Below are 16,474 nucleotides of genomic sequence, written 5' to 3'. Positions count from 1 at the left end.
GTTTAATTAGGTCCCATCTGTTTATTTTTGTTCTGATTTTGATTACTCTAGGAGGTATATCCAAAATGATATTCTTGCAATTTATGTCAAAGACTGTTCTGCCTATGTTTTCCTCTAGCAGTTTTATAGTGTGAACCTTATATTTAGGTCTTTAAATTAGGCTTTTCTTCATTTTGAGTTTATTTTTTTGTATGGTCTTAGAGAATGTTCTAATTTCATTCTTTTATATGTAGCTGTCCAGTTTTCCCAGCACCACTTATTGAAGAGGCTGTCTTTTTCTCCATTGTATACTCCATCCTTATTTGTCATTGATTAATTTACCATCTGTATGTGGGTTTATTTCTGGGTTTTCTATCTTGTTTCCCTGATGTATGTTTCTGTCTTTGTGCAAGTATCATACTGTTTGATGACTCTAACTTTGTAGTATAGTCTGAAGTTAGGAAGCCCGATTCCTCCAGCTCAGTTTTTCTTTCTCGAGGTTGCTTTCACTATTCAGGGTCTTTTTGTTTCCATACATATTGTAAAAAAATTTTTTGTTATTCTAGTTCTGTGAAAAATGCCATTGGTAATTTGATAGGGATTGCACTGAATCTGTAGATTGCCTTAGATAGTACAGTCATTTGACAATATTGATTCTTCCATTTCAAGAGCATGATATATATCTTTCCGTCTGTTTGTGTCATCTTTAATTGCTTCATCAATGTCTTATAATTTTCAGGATATAGGTCTTTTGCCTCTTTAGGTAGGTTTATCCCTAGGTATTTTATTCTCTTTGATGCAATGCTTAATGGAGTTGTTTCCTTAATTTCTCTTTCTGATCTTTCATTGTTGGTATATAGAAATGCAAGAGATTTAATTAATTAATTAGTATTAATTTTGTATCCTGAGACTTTACTGAATTTGTTGATGAGCTCTAGTAATTTTCTAATAGCATCTTTAGGCTTTTCTGTGTATAGTATCATGCTATTTGCAGTGACAGTTTTACATCTTTTCCAATTTGAATTCCTTTTATTTCTTTTCCTTCAGAAGAGGAACCTTTGAGACCACTTTGATTTGAGTCAGTCAGTTCTTGCACTATCATCTATTTTTTTTTCTATCAGAAAAAAATTTCTTTACTAAATACTATTTACAGACACTATTGCCAGTAGTTGCCAAGTATTTGCCATTTACTACGGGCTAGCCAGTATGGGCTTTCTGCTAAGCACTTGACACATAATATCACCATTGATTCTTATCTCAACACTATGAAGTAAACATTATGCCCATTTTGGAGATAAGAAAATGGAGGCTCAATACCTTGTCCAAAGTCAAGATATCAAACCTAGAGCTACTGAATGTCATGGCTTGTAAACTTGTTTGCCTTACTATATTTGTTTATTATTCTACGATGTGAGCAATAAGCTGATGACCCAAACACACTTTGATATTGTGAGTGTGAGTGTACTTCTAGACACTCTTATTTCTTTTGTAAAAACTGAAGTATAGTTGATTAGACACTTTTGTTTCTTAAAGAAAACATTAGAGAGATGCCTCTCTGAATAATGAGTAAGAAAGAAAAGGGTAGAAATTCACTTGTTGAGAAGGCATATTCCAATAAAACTAATGTGATGATACAAAGAGGTGAACACAAAAATGTATTACACTCAAGGGTAGAGAGACATGAAAGTAACTGGGATGACTAGTGTCTGCAACAATAGATAAAGGGATGCATCTAGTGAAAACACCTGGCAGGATTTCTAAAATCCATTTACTGTATACATTCTAGAAATCCCACATCATGTCTTTAGGTATGAGTATTTCTCATCTTTTCTGAAAAATACTCCTTGCTACACTCAGTTCCTCAGGCCACAGCAATGGTTCTCAACCTTATTTTTCTTATTATTGTTTAAAGAGAAAAAAAATTAAATGCTCCCTTATAGAGAAATTATATACTGAGATGAAATCTACTGGGTAAGGCTATATTTTGGAGGGCCACAAACCATTTAATATCAAAGACATTTTTGCTTTCCCTAGAAACAAGTTGCCCTGCTGAGAATATTTGGGTTACAAAGCTATTTGATCCCTTCTGCTACAGCATCTCCCTGCTGCTACTCCCCCTAAACCCTAAGGGGTAATGGCTAAATAACAAGCACTCTGGAAAAGTTCGTGGATGGTCAGCGTCACATTTTATGGGTATCTCATTAATAACTCAGTGTTTGCCAAGTTAGTTCAGTTGATCCACAGCTCCTGTTAACAACAAGGCCATTTGCTCAACTGCATTGGCTGCTCAGAAGGATGACCAAGAGGAAAGGCTGGAAACACCTTTGTTGGGGTTCAAACCTCAGCTCCACCACTTCTCAGCAATGAGACTTTAACCAATCATCTAAACCAGTGGTCCTCAACTGGGGGCAATTTTGTGCACACCCTCCATCCCCCACCAAGACACTTGGCAATGTCTAGAGACATTTTTGATTATCCCAACTGGGAGAGTGGGAAACTCCTGTTATCTAGTGGGTAGAGGCCAGGGATGCTGCTAAACATCCTACAATACACAGCCTCTCCAAACAGAGAATTTTCCAGTCCAAAATATCAAATGCCAGATTGAGAAACTCTAATTTAACCTCTGTTGCTCATTTTTGTCATTTTGTCAGACGGTGTTCATTTCTTAATAAAAATTTCCAGTCCATCTCTTTGTTGCTTCCACTGCAGAGGCTGGAAAAGCTAAATACTTATTTAGGTAGCCTCCTTGCCTTGCAGCTAAGAATAGCCCTGAGCAAAGTTCTGTCTGGTAAGATGCAAGTTGAAATTTATTAGCGGCAAAGGGAAAGATTGTGCATATTCCTAATACACGAAAAAGATTAGACTCGTGGTATCTACTTCTTATCCTCTTCCTACCTTGAATGTGGAAGTAATATATAGAGTTTCAACCATCTTCTTGCTATCATTAGGAAAAAGTAAGAAACTGAGAGGATACCTAGATATCATTGAGGCCATGAACCAATGCCATATTACCCTCTTATATTTCTTGTTATGTTAGAATTTATGATTCCTATTTGTTTAAACACTTCCACTGTACTTAAGTTTAAATTAGGTTAATAGGGTTTTTTACTAATTTTTATTGGGGTAAACTGTATAATAAAATATGCTGTTTTAACCATTTAAAGTGTACAATTCAGTAGCATCAATTATATTTACAATGTTGTACAACCATCACCCCTATCTAATTACATTTTTTTTTCAACACCCCAACCATTGTTCTCACTAAGCAATAACTGGAATCTACCTTCTCTCCAACTTCAAGTCTCTGGTAATCTCTAATCTACTTAGCGTTTTTATGAATTTGTCTATGCCAGACAGTTCCTATAATTCAGTACTTATCTACAGGGTTTATTTCACTTAGTATATAATGTTTATAAGGTTCATCCATGTTGTAGCATATATCAGAACTTTATTCTTTTTCATATCCAAATGGTATGTCATTGTATTTATATTCTTCATTTTGTTTATCTGTTCACCTGTTGCTAGGAACTTAACTTTTTTCCACCTTTTGGCAATGACAAGGTTTTACAAGATTCAATAAAATAATATATGTAAAGCACCTAGAACAGTACTTGAGAAGAACTTAGCCAATTTAAGCTAAAATTATTATTGCTATCACTAAATACTGTCCTGTCACACTCATCCTGTCGACTGTCTTTTGTTCCAAGGGGGAATGTAGTGGTGTGAATGTGCACTGGCATAGAACTGTGATCAGAATCTACTGCACAGTGTAAAAATGATACTCTCATGGATCTGTGAGCAGGTACAGGTATGATGGGCAACAGCCTACTCTCATTTATCCATGCATCCTTCCATGCATCTATCTGTTCAGAATTTATTGAGCATCTCCTATGGGAGAAATTCTGTGCTTCAAACTTAAGCTGAAGTGATATGTAATTAAAAAAAATTTAAGACATAGAAGAAAAGTAGGTACATTTCTGGTGATGATGGAATAAAGAAATAAACTTGTATCTCCAAGGAACAGGGATAGGCAGAGTAGAGATGTGTGCACAGCAGGCAAACTTTTTAGCTGGTGGGAGATACATTTTGGGGAAAGGCTCTGGTATAGGGAGGGTGCTTATGCTACAGTATAAAAGAGGGAGGAGAAAAAGTGTGGAGGAGAAAATTAGAATATATCTGATGACAGTGGTGGCAGCTAATCTTTGGCATTGAAGATCTTTTAGATGAGTGTGGATGGTCAACATTTAAGATATATTAATAGAAGGTTTGGAAGTGAGATACTCATGGAGCGTCTGCTTTGTGCAATGTGTTTTATAAAATAAAATAACTCTTCTGAGGTACCTTACAAATGATTTAGAGAGTCAAGATCCACCATACAGTATCTTCAGAAAGAAAGTGGAAGAAGCAGCGAGAATCTAAGAATACCATTGGAGTTCCAAGATGGGATGCCCACTTCATGCTTAGAACATCCATGAAGGAGCTAGAAACTGAGCTGCACTGAGTAGTAGGTGGCATGCTTATCGACAGAAGAAAAAAGAATACCATCAGTGAAAGAATACAGGGCACTAGAAAGGAGGTGGAGGGTTGCATAGGCAGTAAAGAGATTGGCCTGACTGGGCCCCCATAGGAAATAAGATCCAATAGGAGACTGACCCCTTAAAGAGACAGGCCTAAGTAGTTCATTGTTTTCAGGTTAGTCACAACATAATACAGCTTCATTTCTAGGTACTGGTGATTCTCATTCTGTTCCACTACTTCCACTCCTGCCCACTTTTTCCCTATCTTGTTGTTTCATCTCATATATTCCAGGCAAGGGGGAAAATATTAATTTTTCAAAAAAGGAAAAAAACTCCCAACAAATTTTCTTGGGTTCCTCCCTGAATAACTACCACATGCCCTCCCAGTCACATCTTTACATGATTTTCATCCAAATTGGCTCACTTACCTGGCATTTCCTGATGACCACATCTGTCACTGATGCTCAACCTAACACTGATTGCTACTGGCTATTTTATACTGTGAAATAAAATGTGGTAAGGATAGAGCCTCTTGTGTTTTCTGTTTTGTCAAGTGCCGGATCCATTTCTGGCACTTAGTACTTAGCAAGTGTAACAAAGCAGGCTCAGGCTGAAGGATATCGTATCTGCCGTCCTCCAGGACAACAAAGGTGGTAAGCCTAGTGGTCCCCAACCTGTAGGGTAGTGATAATGGCACTGGGAAAAGAGGCTCCTATCACAATCGACATGAAAAAAGAAATAGCGCCTCAAGTATATCTCTGTGAACACTAGAAAAGCCTGAATGGAAATAACTTACACCCAGGAGACGATTGCTTTGCTTAATGAGGGTTTTATTCCTATAGTCACTCCCTGATAGGCATACAAGGCCAAGTGCAGAAACTTAGAGTCACATAAAATTACTATGGTGGTAAACCTAAGATGAATAGAAGATAGTTTCAGGAGATAGTCTTTCAATTAGGAGGAAAAAAAAAGAGAAACTGTTGACCCTTGATACTCACTTAACACAATATTTTAATCAGAATAGCAAGGTAATAAAGATTAAGAACCTCCTTTTAAATTTAGTTTGCCTAATGAAAGATTTTATTACTTCTTGGTGTTATAAAGTATTTGTAAGTTATTTAGACCACAGAAATACAGAATTTTGTTAACCAACGTAACAGCGATTTTTTTTCCTTTTTCTTTTTATAGACTAAGTGAAAGTTTTAAGAGATTGGCTACTATTATTTTTTCTTTATCTGTTGAAAATGTTGTATATCTTCATCTTTGCATCTAGGGAGAAGGGAATATCCATGAAAATGGGGAATAATTAATGGAGTGACCACACTGGTTAGAAATGTGATTGACCAATACAGTACAAAATCTTTATAATCGATTACAGAAATTAAAAAGTTGAATTAATGTAGTAAACTGGCTACCAAATGATCAGACCAGTTAAGGAATATTTTAGAATCTGCTTCAATTACATGAAAAATCAACATACTGGTCTTCTTTCCTCAGATAATTATTTACTTTTCCTTCCAAGTAAAATGAGCTTGTCCTTCAGGAATGTGGACCACTACCAAAAGGGGAGCATGGTAGTGAGTATGTGCACTGGTTACATAAAAACAAAATGCCACAGCCCATTAAAAAAGCAGGCATTCAATTTTTATGGCATATATTTAAATCTACACAAATCTATGATTTTAAAAAGTACCATGTAATTTAATTAGCATTAATCAATGTTGAGTTAAAAGAAGGCAGAAGAAAGTTCCCATTCTGTATACATTAAGGAAAACCATAAAAATAAAACTCAAGTTATGATAGATGGAGTCATAGTCACTTGACACCAAAAATTTAAAGATTTAATACTATCTGAAGGATTATAATAAATACTGAAAAAATTGATATTTATTACACTTTGCATTTAATACTAATAAGTACTGTATTAGCACTAATACAGCTAACCAAACCAAAGGTACATTCTACTTTCAAAAAATTTAAGAGCTAGGGAGTTACCACTATGGTTCAGCAGGTTATGAACCCAACTAGTATCCATGAGGATGCAGGTTTGATCCCTGGCCTCACTCAGTGGGTTAAGGATACAGCATTGCAGTGACCTGTGGTGTAGTTTGCAGATGCAGCTCGGAGCCCACATTGCTGCAGATGTGGTTGTGGCTGTGGTGTAGGCCGGCAGCTGCAGCTCCAATGTGACCCCTAGCCTTGGAACTTTCATATGCCACAGGTGAGGTCCTAGGAAAAAGAAAAAAAAATTAAGAGCTAAATTATTTAGAATACAAGATAAGTTTTGGAGCATTAAGGAAATGTAGCATATTCTAGCATGAATATCTAAAAGGTTGCTTCAAGCCTTCCAACAGAGACTCAAAGGCAAATTCTAATGTAGATGCATAATAACCTCATAGATTTCCTTGAATCAATGGCGATTCCACCACGTGCCCATTCAACCAACTTGTACTGAGCATCCACCACATGCCAGGCATCATGTTAAACATGTATATGAATATATATGTTAGGATCCATTCACAGAGATATGAAGTAGACAAGTGAATGAACAATTAGAGTAGCATAGGTCAATAACCTTGAAAGAAGAGCACACAGGATAGTACAGGACCATGGAAGGACACACAGTTTAGGAGGAACAAGGAAAGCTTCCCGGGGGAGGTGATAGACATGGTTGAAACCTTATAAAAGAACTGACCACACTTGAGATCTTTGGAATGAATTCATTTTCTATAGGGTGCATAATATTTTTTAAAAATGTCTCTTCTTCCATTACAGTGTGTGTTTGGCAAGGACAGGTTCAGTTTTTGAGCCCATTTTTGTGAGCTCTATTGTGCTTTTTTTCCCCCCTGGTATTCTGTGTGAGTTGACTACTAGTGACTAATGAAAACAATATGAATGCATTGCTGCTGCATAAGTGTTTTAACGTGACATGGTTTTTGCACTTAGAGGTGCTCTAGTTGTGAATGTTCACAAAAAGCCTCTTCCATATCAGTCAAACTGCTTTTAGTGAGTCTCACTACAGATTTTACATCTGCAGAGCCTTGAGAGTTGGGCTGACTTTTGAGAAGATTCAAATTTCTTCATATTGTGATCCAAAATTTTATATTCACAATATTCTATAAAGCATCTCATAATAATATATATTATGACTGGAAAGCAAACAACAACAAAACAAACAGAAGAAGGAAGGAAGGAAGGTTAGGGCAATACAGACGAAAAGAAGGGAATGTAAAGCTGGTGAGAGAAGGCAGGGTAGGTTCAGGAGTGTGGGGTTTCACACACAAGGGCAAGAAGGCAGAGGACCTAAGTAGGTGCATCAGGAGCTGAAGCTAGAGAGGCAGGTGGGGGCCCCTTTTTGCCTTAAGTTGCATTGGTTCTTCAGAAGATACCAGAGAGCTATTGGAGGATTTCATTTGGTTTTGAGTAGGTTCTGTTTGGCTTTAGTGAAGAGGGTGGAGGGAAGGGGGCCAAACTGAGTATAACAAGATCAGTGAGGAGAAATGACATAGTTCTAGACCCAACTAGGGTCAGCAGGTATGGAGAAGACAGTACTCATTTGAGACATAGGTCTTTAAGAAATCTAAGTAGGAGTTCCTGTCATGGCTTAGTGGTTACCGAAACCAACTAGCATCCATGAGGCCGCAGGTTTGATCCCTGGCCTTGCTCAATGGGTTAAGGATCCAGCATTGCCGTGAGCTGTGGTGGATCCTTAACCCATTGACGCGGCTTGGATCCTGCATTGCTGTGGCTCTGGTATAGGCCAGCAGCTGCAGCTCCAATTGGACCCCTAGCCTGGGAACCCCCTTATGCTGTGGGTTCAGCACCCCCCCCAAAAAAGAAAGAAATTTAATTTAATTAACAAAAGATTATCATTGATTTAGTGTGGAGGGAGTAAGGAAGAATGGATAGACTCCTAGATTTCCTGCTTGAGCAATCCAGGGCCTTAAATGATAAGGTCAGGACTTTGAAACATGGAGGGAAGGATGGCTGTCAGCAGTGTGCCAGCAAAAGAGGTGCTGCTTTGTCCTTACATCAGTATCAATTGATGGAGGGATGCTGATTGGACCAGGTCAGGCTATGTATCTGTCCTTTGGGGTACAGGAATGGTAACAAGTAGGCAGCTTTCCATCAGAATGACATAGAGTCAAGAAGGCATTCCCCAAAGAAGAGGGAAGCAGAAGAAGGGGGTAGGAAAGAGTGTGGAGCAAATAAGAACAATGGTCTGCTGTAGAAACTGAGATTAAGGGTCAAGTGAGATGTCTGATAGCAAATAACGGATATGGAAACTGAGAGAGTTCTGGGCTAGCATTTGGTGTCAACAATGGCAGAAAGGCATGAATATGACTGTGCAGGGAGGAGACAGAAAGGCAACAGAGCCAAAGATGGAAGACTGGAGTGAGGAAGAGAAGTCCCTAGTGGCCCAAGGTGGACTGGTCACAGAGATGGAAGGAAAACCAGAAAAGTATAGTCACAGCAATCAAGGGGGAAGACAAATTCAAGAGAGTACAATTAATCAACGGTGATGACTGCCTGCAGAAATAGAGATACAGAATTTGGCAGGTTGGAGGTGGCTCTCCTATGAAGTAGTTCCGTGAAGATTCTAAGCAGGTTGGGAAATCAGCTTATAGTAAGTTGATGAGTGAATGGAGAGGAGGGAAATGGAGACACAAACACAAAACACTCTCTCAAGAGGCTTGACACTAAAGAGAAGGAAAAAGTTTATAGCTGGAGTTGGAGGAGAGAGAGACAAGAGAAGTGGTTGAGTAGGAAACATGAGATAGATACACAAAGAGTACTAAAAGAAAGGTGCACTACTGCTCTTACAAAAATGTCTTTTTCTAAAACAAGGGCATTTAAAATACCCAAATGTGCTCAAAGGAAAATATATGGAAAAGGAAAATATTTTCAAGGACAGGTCAGATAGGATTAATAAACTCTGGTACAGGAATACACACAAACATAACCAAAAACACACAAGGGAAAGCAGGCTGCTAGATAAAACCTCAAATGAGTGAATCCACAGCACCAAAATACACTATATTGTCTAGAGTCAGTTCTTACTCATCGTGAGGACATACATAGTTATTACGGGCAGAGGAAAAACACAACCTGAAAAACACGGAGAATACCCAAAACAGGCCAAAGGCACAATTTGTAGAGGCTTGGTAAACTAAGCATTACTTTCAGCTGTGTAAACACAGCATGATAATTTGGGGAATTTACTGGGGCCTGAAAAACAACCAAAGTTTTGAAATTCTATTCCTGTGTTTTTGGGAAGTCTCATGTATAGATAATTTAACGATTTACTTCATTGGTTCACTCAACCATTCAGTAAATTCTGATTGAGGATTATGTGCTAAGCCAGCTGGTAGAACATCAACAAGAGAGCATAGGTTCTTAAGGAAAATGGGGTGGTGGCCTGTACTTGGAAAAAGCATGTTCGATTTACCTACTGTTTTGGGAATAGAAAATACAAAGCAAAGCCTGTCAAAACTTTTCTCGGCTGGTAGAATATAGAAAGGATCCAGTGGGGGCAGGGAACATTGTAAGGCACATTGGCTTTAAAAGATAAAGAACAACTGGTCTAAGGGTTCAAGTATTTCTCCTTAGAAAAGATTCAATAAGATGAAATCTGAAAATTCATCCCTCCTCCATTAAATTCAGTTTATAATTAGAGGCTATGAAATAGGTAAAACAAGGAGAAAGGGTATGTTTATAGAAATATAGACTTGAAATGCTATTGACTTTATGGTTTTTCCAGTATAATTCCCTTCTCTTAATCATCTATATTTCTACTACTGCCTGTATCTGTGGCCTTAGGAACCTCAAATTCCTATCTGAGGTAGAAGCTTCTAGATGTGCCTCATAAACAGGAGCTAAGTCTCCTGCAAGGGAAAGAGGAGAGCTTTAGTGTTACTGCTTTTACACTGTGTTAATTGATGGTTGCAGCTGGTATCGTGTGAGATGGAAAACTAGATACAGTCTGTTCTAGGCTCACAAATACACACTGATAAACACAAATTCTCCTAAAGATCCATAACAAGGATGACAAGGGAGACTAGAGGAAGAAGATGAGTATTCAGGCTTTGTCTTAGCCCAAGAGCCTGTTTGCTTTTCCACATCCATTTCTTTCTTTTTGGTTGGCCTGAGAAGGTCTATTCAAATGACTAAGCTAAGAATATCACACACAGCGTGTTAGGGTACAGTACACCCTGTAGGTATAAGAACTCAGCTTTGTATTGCCCTTGTTCTTGAACAAAAGCTTCTTCTTTGTTACCCCCTAACTGTTCCTTGCCACAATGCAGAAATACATTAATTTTGAAACAAGATAAATTATGTACCTTTTGGAAAAAAAATTAAAGGAAAACCCATACACATAAACACACATATGTACAATGCAACTGACATAACCCTGTTCCTTCTTCCATGCGCCTCAGAGTTATAGCCAACACCTGTGGCCACACAAAGGGCAGACTTGGCAGCTGCAGAACCCAGATGTCAGACACTGGACTGTACGTCCCTGGCAGCAGTCCTAAGTGGGAGGTTGTCTCCTTAACTGACCTCTGAAATGGTCCATTGTCTGACTCCCTCTCTGGCCTGGGTACTAACAAGCTGTCTGCAGGCCTGGTTCAGAGTTAAGAGTACTGATGGGTTGTTCTGGATGCAATTATCCTTTGCCTTAACTTTGATTATAAGGAATTTATTTCCTTTGTAGGAGTGAAAATTGGGACTGGGCAAATTCTTGACAAAGAACAATATTCACGTTTCTTCCAAGGACAAATAAGGTGCTTTTTGCTTTGATTTTTTTTCCTCCCACTGAAATTGGCTAAGATCAACTTAAGTTTTAGCACACAGTGAGTTTTGGTTAATCAGAGGTAAAAATCAGAGCTTTTTGGGCACCTCCCCCACCTCTGACCAAAGACTGAGTTTCCTAATACTGCTTCTCAAAACTACTTCTCAAAGGTTGAAAATGAACCGTTTCTTTCTTTAGAAACTAAAGGAGCTACAACTTTGTCTTTGCTATTTCCAAATATATATGTTGTATAAATATTAGTGTAGGGAAGAGCTCTCTGAATCATGAATTCTCTTGGTTCTTTAAAGAGGAAATAGTTACAGTATAAACTTGTCTCTATACCTCTTGCTTAAGAACCCTGAATATATTTTAGGGTTAAAAGTAAGATTCAGTAAAATAGCTTGTACATTATTCCTATAGCACTTTACAATGATAACTTGTATGGAGGAATAGGATTTGATAATGAGAAAAAAAAAGTGTGCCCTATGGAATTTTTTTTTTTCTAGCTTTTTCATGTTTATTCACCACATGTGGGCTTGTTTGTTTTTTTTTTTTCTTTTTTTCAATTCTTTTCCCATATAGTTTATCACAGGATATTGGGGAGAGTTCCCTCTGCTATATAGCAGGCCCCAATTAACCCTCCATTCCACATACAATAGTGTGCACATGCCAGTCCTATACCCCCAATCCATCTCTTCCCATACCCATCCCCTTTAGTAATGATAAGTTTGTTTTTGAAACCTATGAGTCTCTTTCTGTTTTGTAAGTAAGTTCATTTGTATCATTTTTTTAGATTCCACAAATAAGTGGTATCATATGATTTTTGTCTTTCGCTGTCTGACTTACTTCACTTAGGATGATAATCTCTAGGTCCATCCATGTTGCTGCATTGGAAGTATTTCATTCCATTTTTATGGCTGAGTAATACTCCATTGCATATATGGACCACATCTTCTTTATCCATTTTTATGGCTGAGTAATACTCCATTGCATATATGGACCACATCTTCTTTATCCATTCTTTTGCTGATAGACATTTAGGTTGCTTCCATGTTTTGGCTATAGTGTTACAGTGAACAATGGGGTGCACATGTTTTTTTAAATTATGGTTTTCTCTGGATATATGCCGGAGGAGTGAATTATTAACTAAGGAATTGCATAAGAGACAACCAATGTATTTTAGCAATATTTTTCTTCATGAGGTATTTAATATAGAAAAATAATGGGGCAGAAAGGATCTACAATAAATGTAAGTGGCAATTTATTTTTACATTAACCTTTAAGCAGTTCAGTTATTATGTATTTTGCATTTCATTAGACTGGTGTGTGTGTGTGTGTGTGGTTACTGATGAGAATTTTAAGAGCTCCCTTTCCCAGAATACCTATGGTGTGTTCAAGCTTTATGCTGCTGGGCATTTGACATACACCATCTAAAACCTAATCCAACACTGAAAGGTGCATACAAAGACTATTTAACATGAGAGGGAGCTAAGGACACCAGAAATCAGAGGACAAACCGCAAGTCACACAGCCTGTAAGTGGGAGAGCCCCTACAAATTCTGACTGTCTCAAATGCACCAGCGCATACAAGCTTTGTATACTTTTTAGTATAACACTATTAAAGTAAACATTTATTTATCACTAACTAGGTGATTTACACCATTTAACCTTCCAGGCTTAAAGCTCCTCTTGGGTAAAATGGAGTTAGCTGATTGATTTCTAATGCTTTTACAGTTATAAAGTAGTAACATTGATTGACATAAAGAATAAGAAAATTAAAATGGCTACTTTCACAATGTTTTTTGTTAAAAATAGGTCCTAAACTGGCTCTTACTATATTTTGTAATGATGGGGATCAACCTTAGAGATGTAAATATGATTTATCCCAAATCTCTGTAGTGTTATTAAGCCAAGACTAGAGATACTACCATTTTCAATGTTATTCCTTAAAACTTACACATAAGAGGAAATTTCATACTTTTCTCTGCACTACAAACACTATGTACATAAATCTTGGCTTCCCAAAGCATTAATGACTGGCACTGGGATATGAATAATGCAAAGAAAACCAGTTTTCTAAATCTATAAATAATCAAAATATCAGGTTTTTTTAAAATTCATATTTATTTAAATATAACAATCTCTTCTAGACAAATGAAAATGCTTATAAGCATATGTATAACATGGTAGATATACATATAAATGAAATGTATAAGTATTTTAGACAAAATTTAACACATAGACAAATTGATGTCATGCTTACATTTGGCTTTAAGGTAGAGAACATGGATATTGACAAAAGACATGTTTTCACAAAAACTGCTATAAAATGTTCACATTTGACTTAGTAATAAATTAGATTTTTCTAGACTGGTGTTTTATGAAAACTCTGTTAAGGTCTAATTTAATCATTTACCTCATATAGTAAAGTTATTTGTAAATGAAGCATATTTTTTTAATAGAAATTTTCCTTTAACTTTGAAATATATAGCATTTTTATCAAGACCATACCACATTTATTAAACATGCGTGACACATTAAAACTTGAATAATTCATGTACCTTTACACACAGTGTTTCATTTTGCTATGGCACTCTATCTTTGTGAAAAAATGTATTTAAGATTTGGCATAGAATCAATAAATTGTATTGCCGCTAATCAGAACAAATGTGATTTAAATTTTCCATGGCATAGAAAATACTCTATCACAGTTTACCCCTTCCCTTTACAATTTATGGACCAATGGCAGTTCTTTTCTGTTTTAGTTGGAATAAATAATGGATATTCAAGAACTGAAAGTTCTATCTAGGTGTTTTGACTATAATTGGAAATGAGTAGACTGCAGTTTTTCTAGCAGTAAACATTTCCATCTGTATTGTGGCCAACAAATTTCTAAATAAGGGTGTTATCAGCAATAATATGTATCATCATGAGATGTTTTTCTCTGGGAGGGAGAGAGGTTGAAAGGAAATATGCATCTCTTCATAAACCAGGAACACAGGTCGTAAGGACAGCAAATGCCAACGAAGAAAAAGGCAGGGGATATTCTTGGGAAAGCTGGGAGGAGAGCCCACCCTGAAGTAGCAAAAAAACAAAGGCAGGAGCCCAGGACTCCTTCAAGGTGGAAAGGACTGCTGTGGGCTTAAGGACACTGAAATGTGTCACTATGAAGAAAGAGCCAACCACTGTTCTTGTATCAGCAACAGCCAACTACCACTGCTCCCTAGGAGAAGGTTTAAACTTCCATAGCAATGTCTAAGTCAAGACTGAAGAAATTAAGCTAACTGGCTTTTTTTTTTTTTTTTTTTTCTGAATTCATTCATAAACACAGTGGAAGGAAAAACATCAATTCAATCTTCCTCCAAACTAGAGAACAAAAATCACATTCACTGTAAGAGAGACTTCAGGGTTGTGGTAACTAAAGAAAATGCCTCAGTTCTTTTTCACAGTTCTTCTAACGTAAACTTGAGGTGTTGTGTTTTGAGAGATGGGTTGATAGAAACTACTCCTTTCTTAAAACTTTGATAAACTAATTTTTATATTATGTGGGGGAAAGGAAGTTGATCTTAAGTTCAATTTTTATACAAATACGCTCTGTTCTAAAAAAATAGAGCAATGAATATAATATTATTTGCTTTATGATCCTCGCTTTTCTGAGGGCCTTTCAGGGCCTTAAATAGTGAAATGGCTAAGAACATCAGACAGGTTAAATAGGCAAACTTGTCTTTAGAGCTGTTAAGATGCAAACAGAGGTAAAGATTACGAATCACGGAGTACTGAGTTTTCAAGAGTGAAATCATACCAAAACCTTGATAAGTTTTCGCTGACATCATAGGAGAGTAAGTGGTCAGGAAGGTCTCTGATGGTGCCCTGCACGGCCAGCACATGTGGGGCCAAGGTGAAGGGTACGTCGCTCAGAAGCTCGGCCATTAATGAGCTGTTTTCCAGAGTCTGGCCTGCCTTATTTTCCGTCTCAGGGCTTGCTACAGTCACACTGGATGAGTTTTCTTTGCTGGTCTAAAAACACATATAAATTTAAGTCATTTGGACCTTTTGGACTTTGAGGTTATGTAGCATTAATATATCAAAATGTGGCATTAATGTATCAAAATGATTGAGAAATGTGGAATGTATAAATATTCCCAGATTAGAATGCAGATTTTTACTTACTTGAGAAATATATCCATTTATCTCTAGTAGATTTTTTTTTTTTTTTTTTTTTTTGTCTTTTTAGGGTCACACCTGCTACATATGGAAGTTCCTAGGCTAGGGATTGAATCGGAGCTATAGCTGGAGGCCTATGCCACAACCACAGCAACACAGAATCCTTACTAGTTGGGTTCGTTACCACTGAGCCACGTCTGGAACTCCTCTACTAGGTTTTTTAATGAATCCTAGGAGTTCCCTGGTGACTCAACGGGTTAAGGATCCAGCATTTGTCACTACAATGGCTCAGGTCCAATCCCTGGCCTGGGGACTTCCACATGCCACAAGCGTGGCCGAAAAAGAATCCTAGGCCCTACCTTCCTCAGATTGACACCTCTGGGCTTCTCTAATACAAATGGGCATTCCTGCTGCTTCGCTAGCCCAGATGACATCCCCAAAGTCTCCCTCTGCTTTTCCAAGTCTGATGTAAGCTTTTAGGCTGCACAGAATCCTCACCTTCCTCTGCAATCTTGTATCAACATGGTCCAAAGTGACCTTGCCCACTTCAGAATGATTATGGGGCAGATCGCCCAGGACATTATTTGGCATTTCCCTTATGTGTCCCTGCTAGCTGCTGTTTCATGTGCATATGTTTAATCCCTAACTAGAATCTAGGGTGCTTGAGGTCAATCAGTCTATTTTACCTATTCTCTGCCTTGCATACTTTACTGCTTTACCCAAAAACCTACTTGAGAATTAACCTCTAATTCTCTAGTATTGGTTGATTGCCTGCCCTTTGGTAGAACTAAAAATGCTATGTTATGTAAGTTATGCAAATAAGAATTTTTCTTATTGCTATAAATTATTGCTATAATTTATTGCTATATCTTATTCAATTTCTTTAAAATTGGTTTATCTTACATACAAGTGTTTATCAAAAGACACGCAGCACTGGGAGGGTCATATCAGCCCTTATCGCAAGCCCTGAACTGGAAACTACCTAAAGGCCCTTCAATAGAATTGATAATGTACTGACGTA

The 16,474-nt window shown here is 37.4% G+C and overlaps 1 protein-coding gene and 1 long non-coding RNA gene across 4 annotated transcripts in view; one reads left to right on the top strand and one right to left on the bottom strand.

Annotated features, from left to right (window-relative positions):
• Positions 1-16,474, top strand: part of LOC110262233 — a 163,853-nt gene that overhangs the window by 69,340 nt on the left and 78,039 nt on the right. The gene's annotated exons all lie outside the window — the stretch shown is intronic.
• Positions 13,395-16,474, bottom strand: part of UMAD1 (UBAP1-MVB12-associated (UMA) domain containing 1) — a 221,325-nt gene continuing 218,245 nt past the window's right edge. For 2 of the 3 annotated variants that reach the window (XM_021102419.1, XM_021102421.1), the window contains one exon: positions 14,579-15,306. In XM_021102419.1, coding sequence (XP_020958078.1) covers positions 15,049-15,306 — 258 coding nt within the window. In that variant the 3' untranslated portion in view covers positions 14,579-15,048. Of the gene's footprint in view, positions 15,307-16,474 lie in introns of all 3 variants that reach the window. The other variant, XM_021102420.1, reaches the window with a different exon arrangement.

This window comes from Sus scrofa, chromosome 9 (genome assembly GCF_000003025.6).
Source record: "Sus scrofa isolate TJ Tabasco breed Duroc chromosome 9, Sscrofa11.1, whole genome shotgun sequence".
In the NCBI taxonomy this organism is placed as follows: Eukaryota; Metazoa; Chordata; class Mammalia; order Artiodactyla; family Suidae; genus Sus; species Sus scrofa.
The sequence above is the reverse complement of the archived record's forward strand: the minus strand, read 5'-3'. Positions and strand labels throughout refer to the sequence as shown.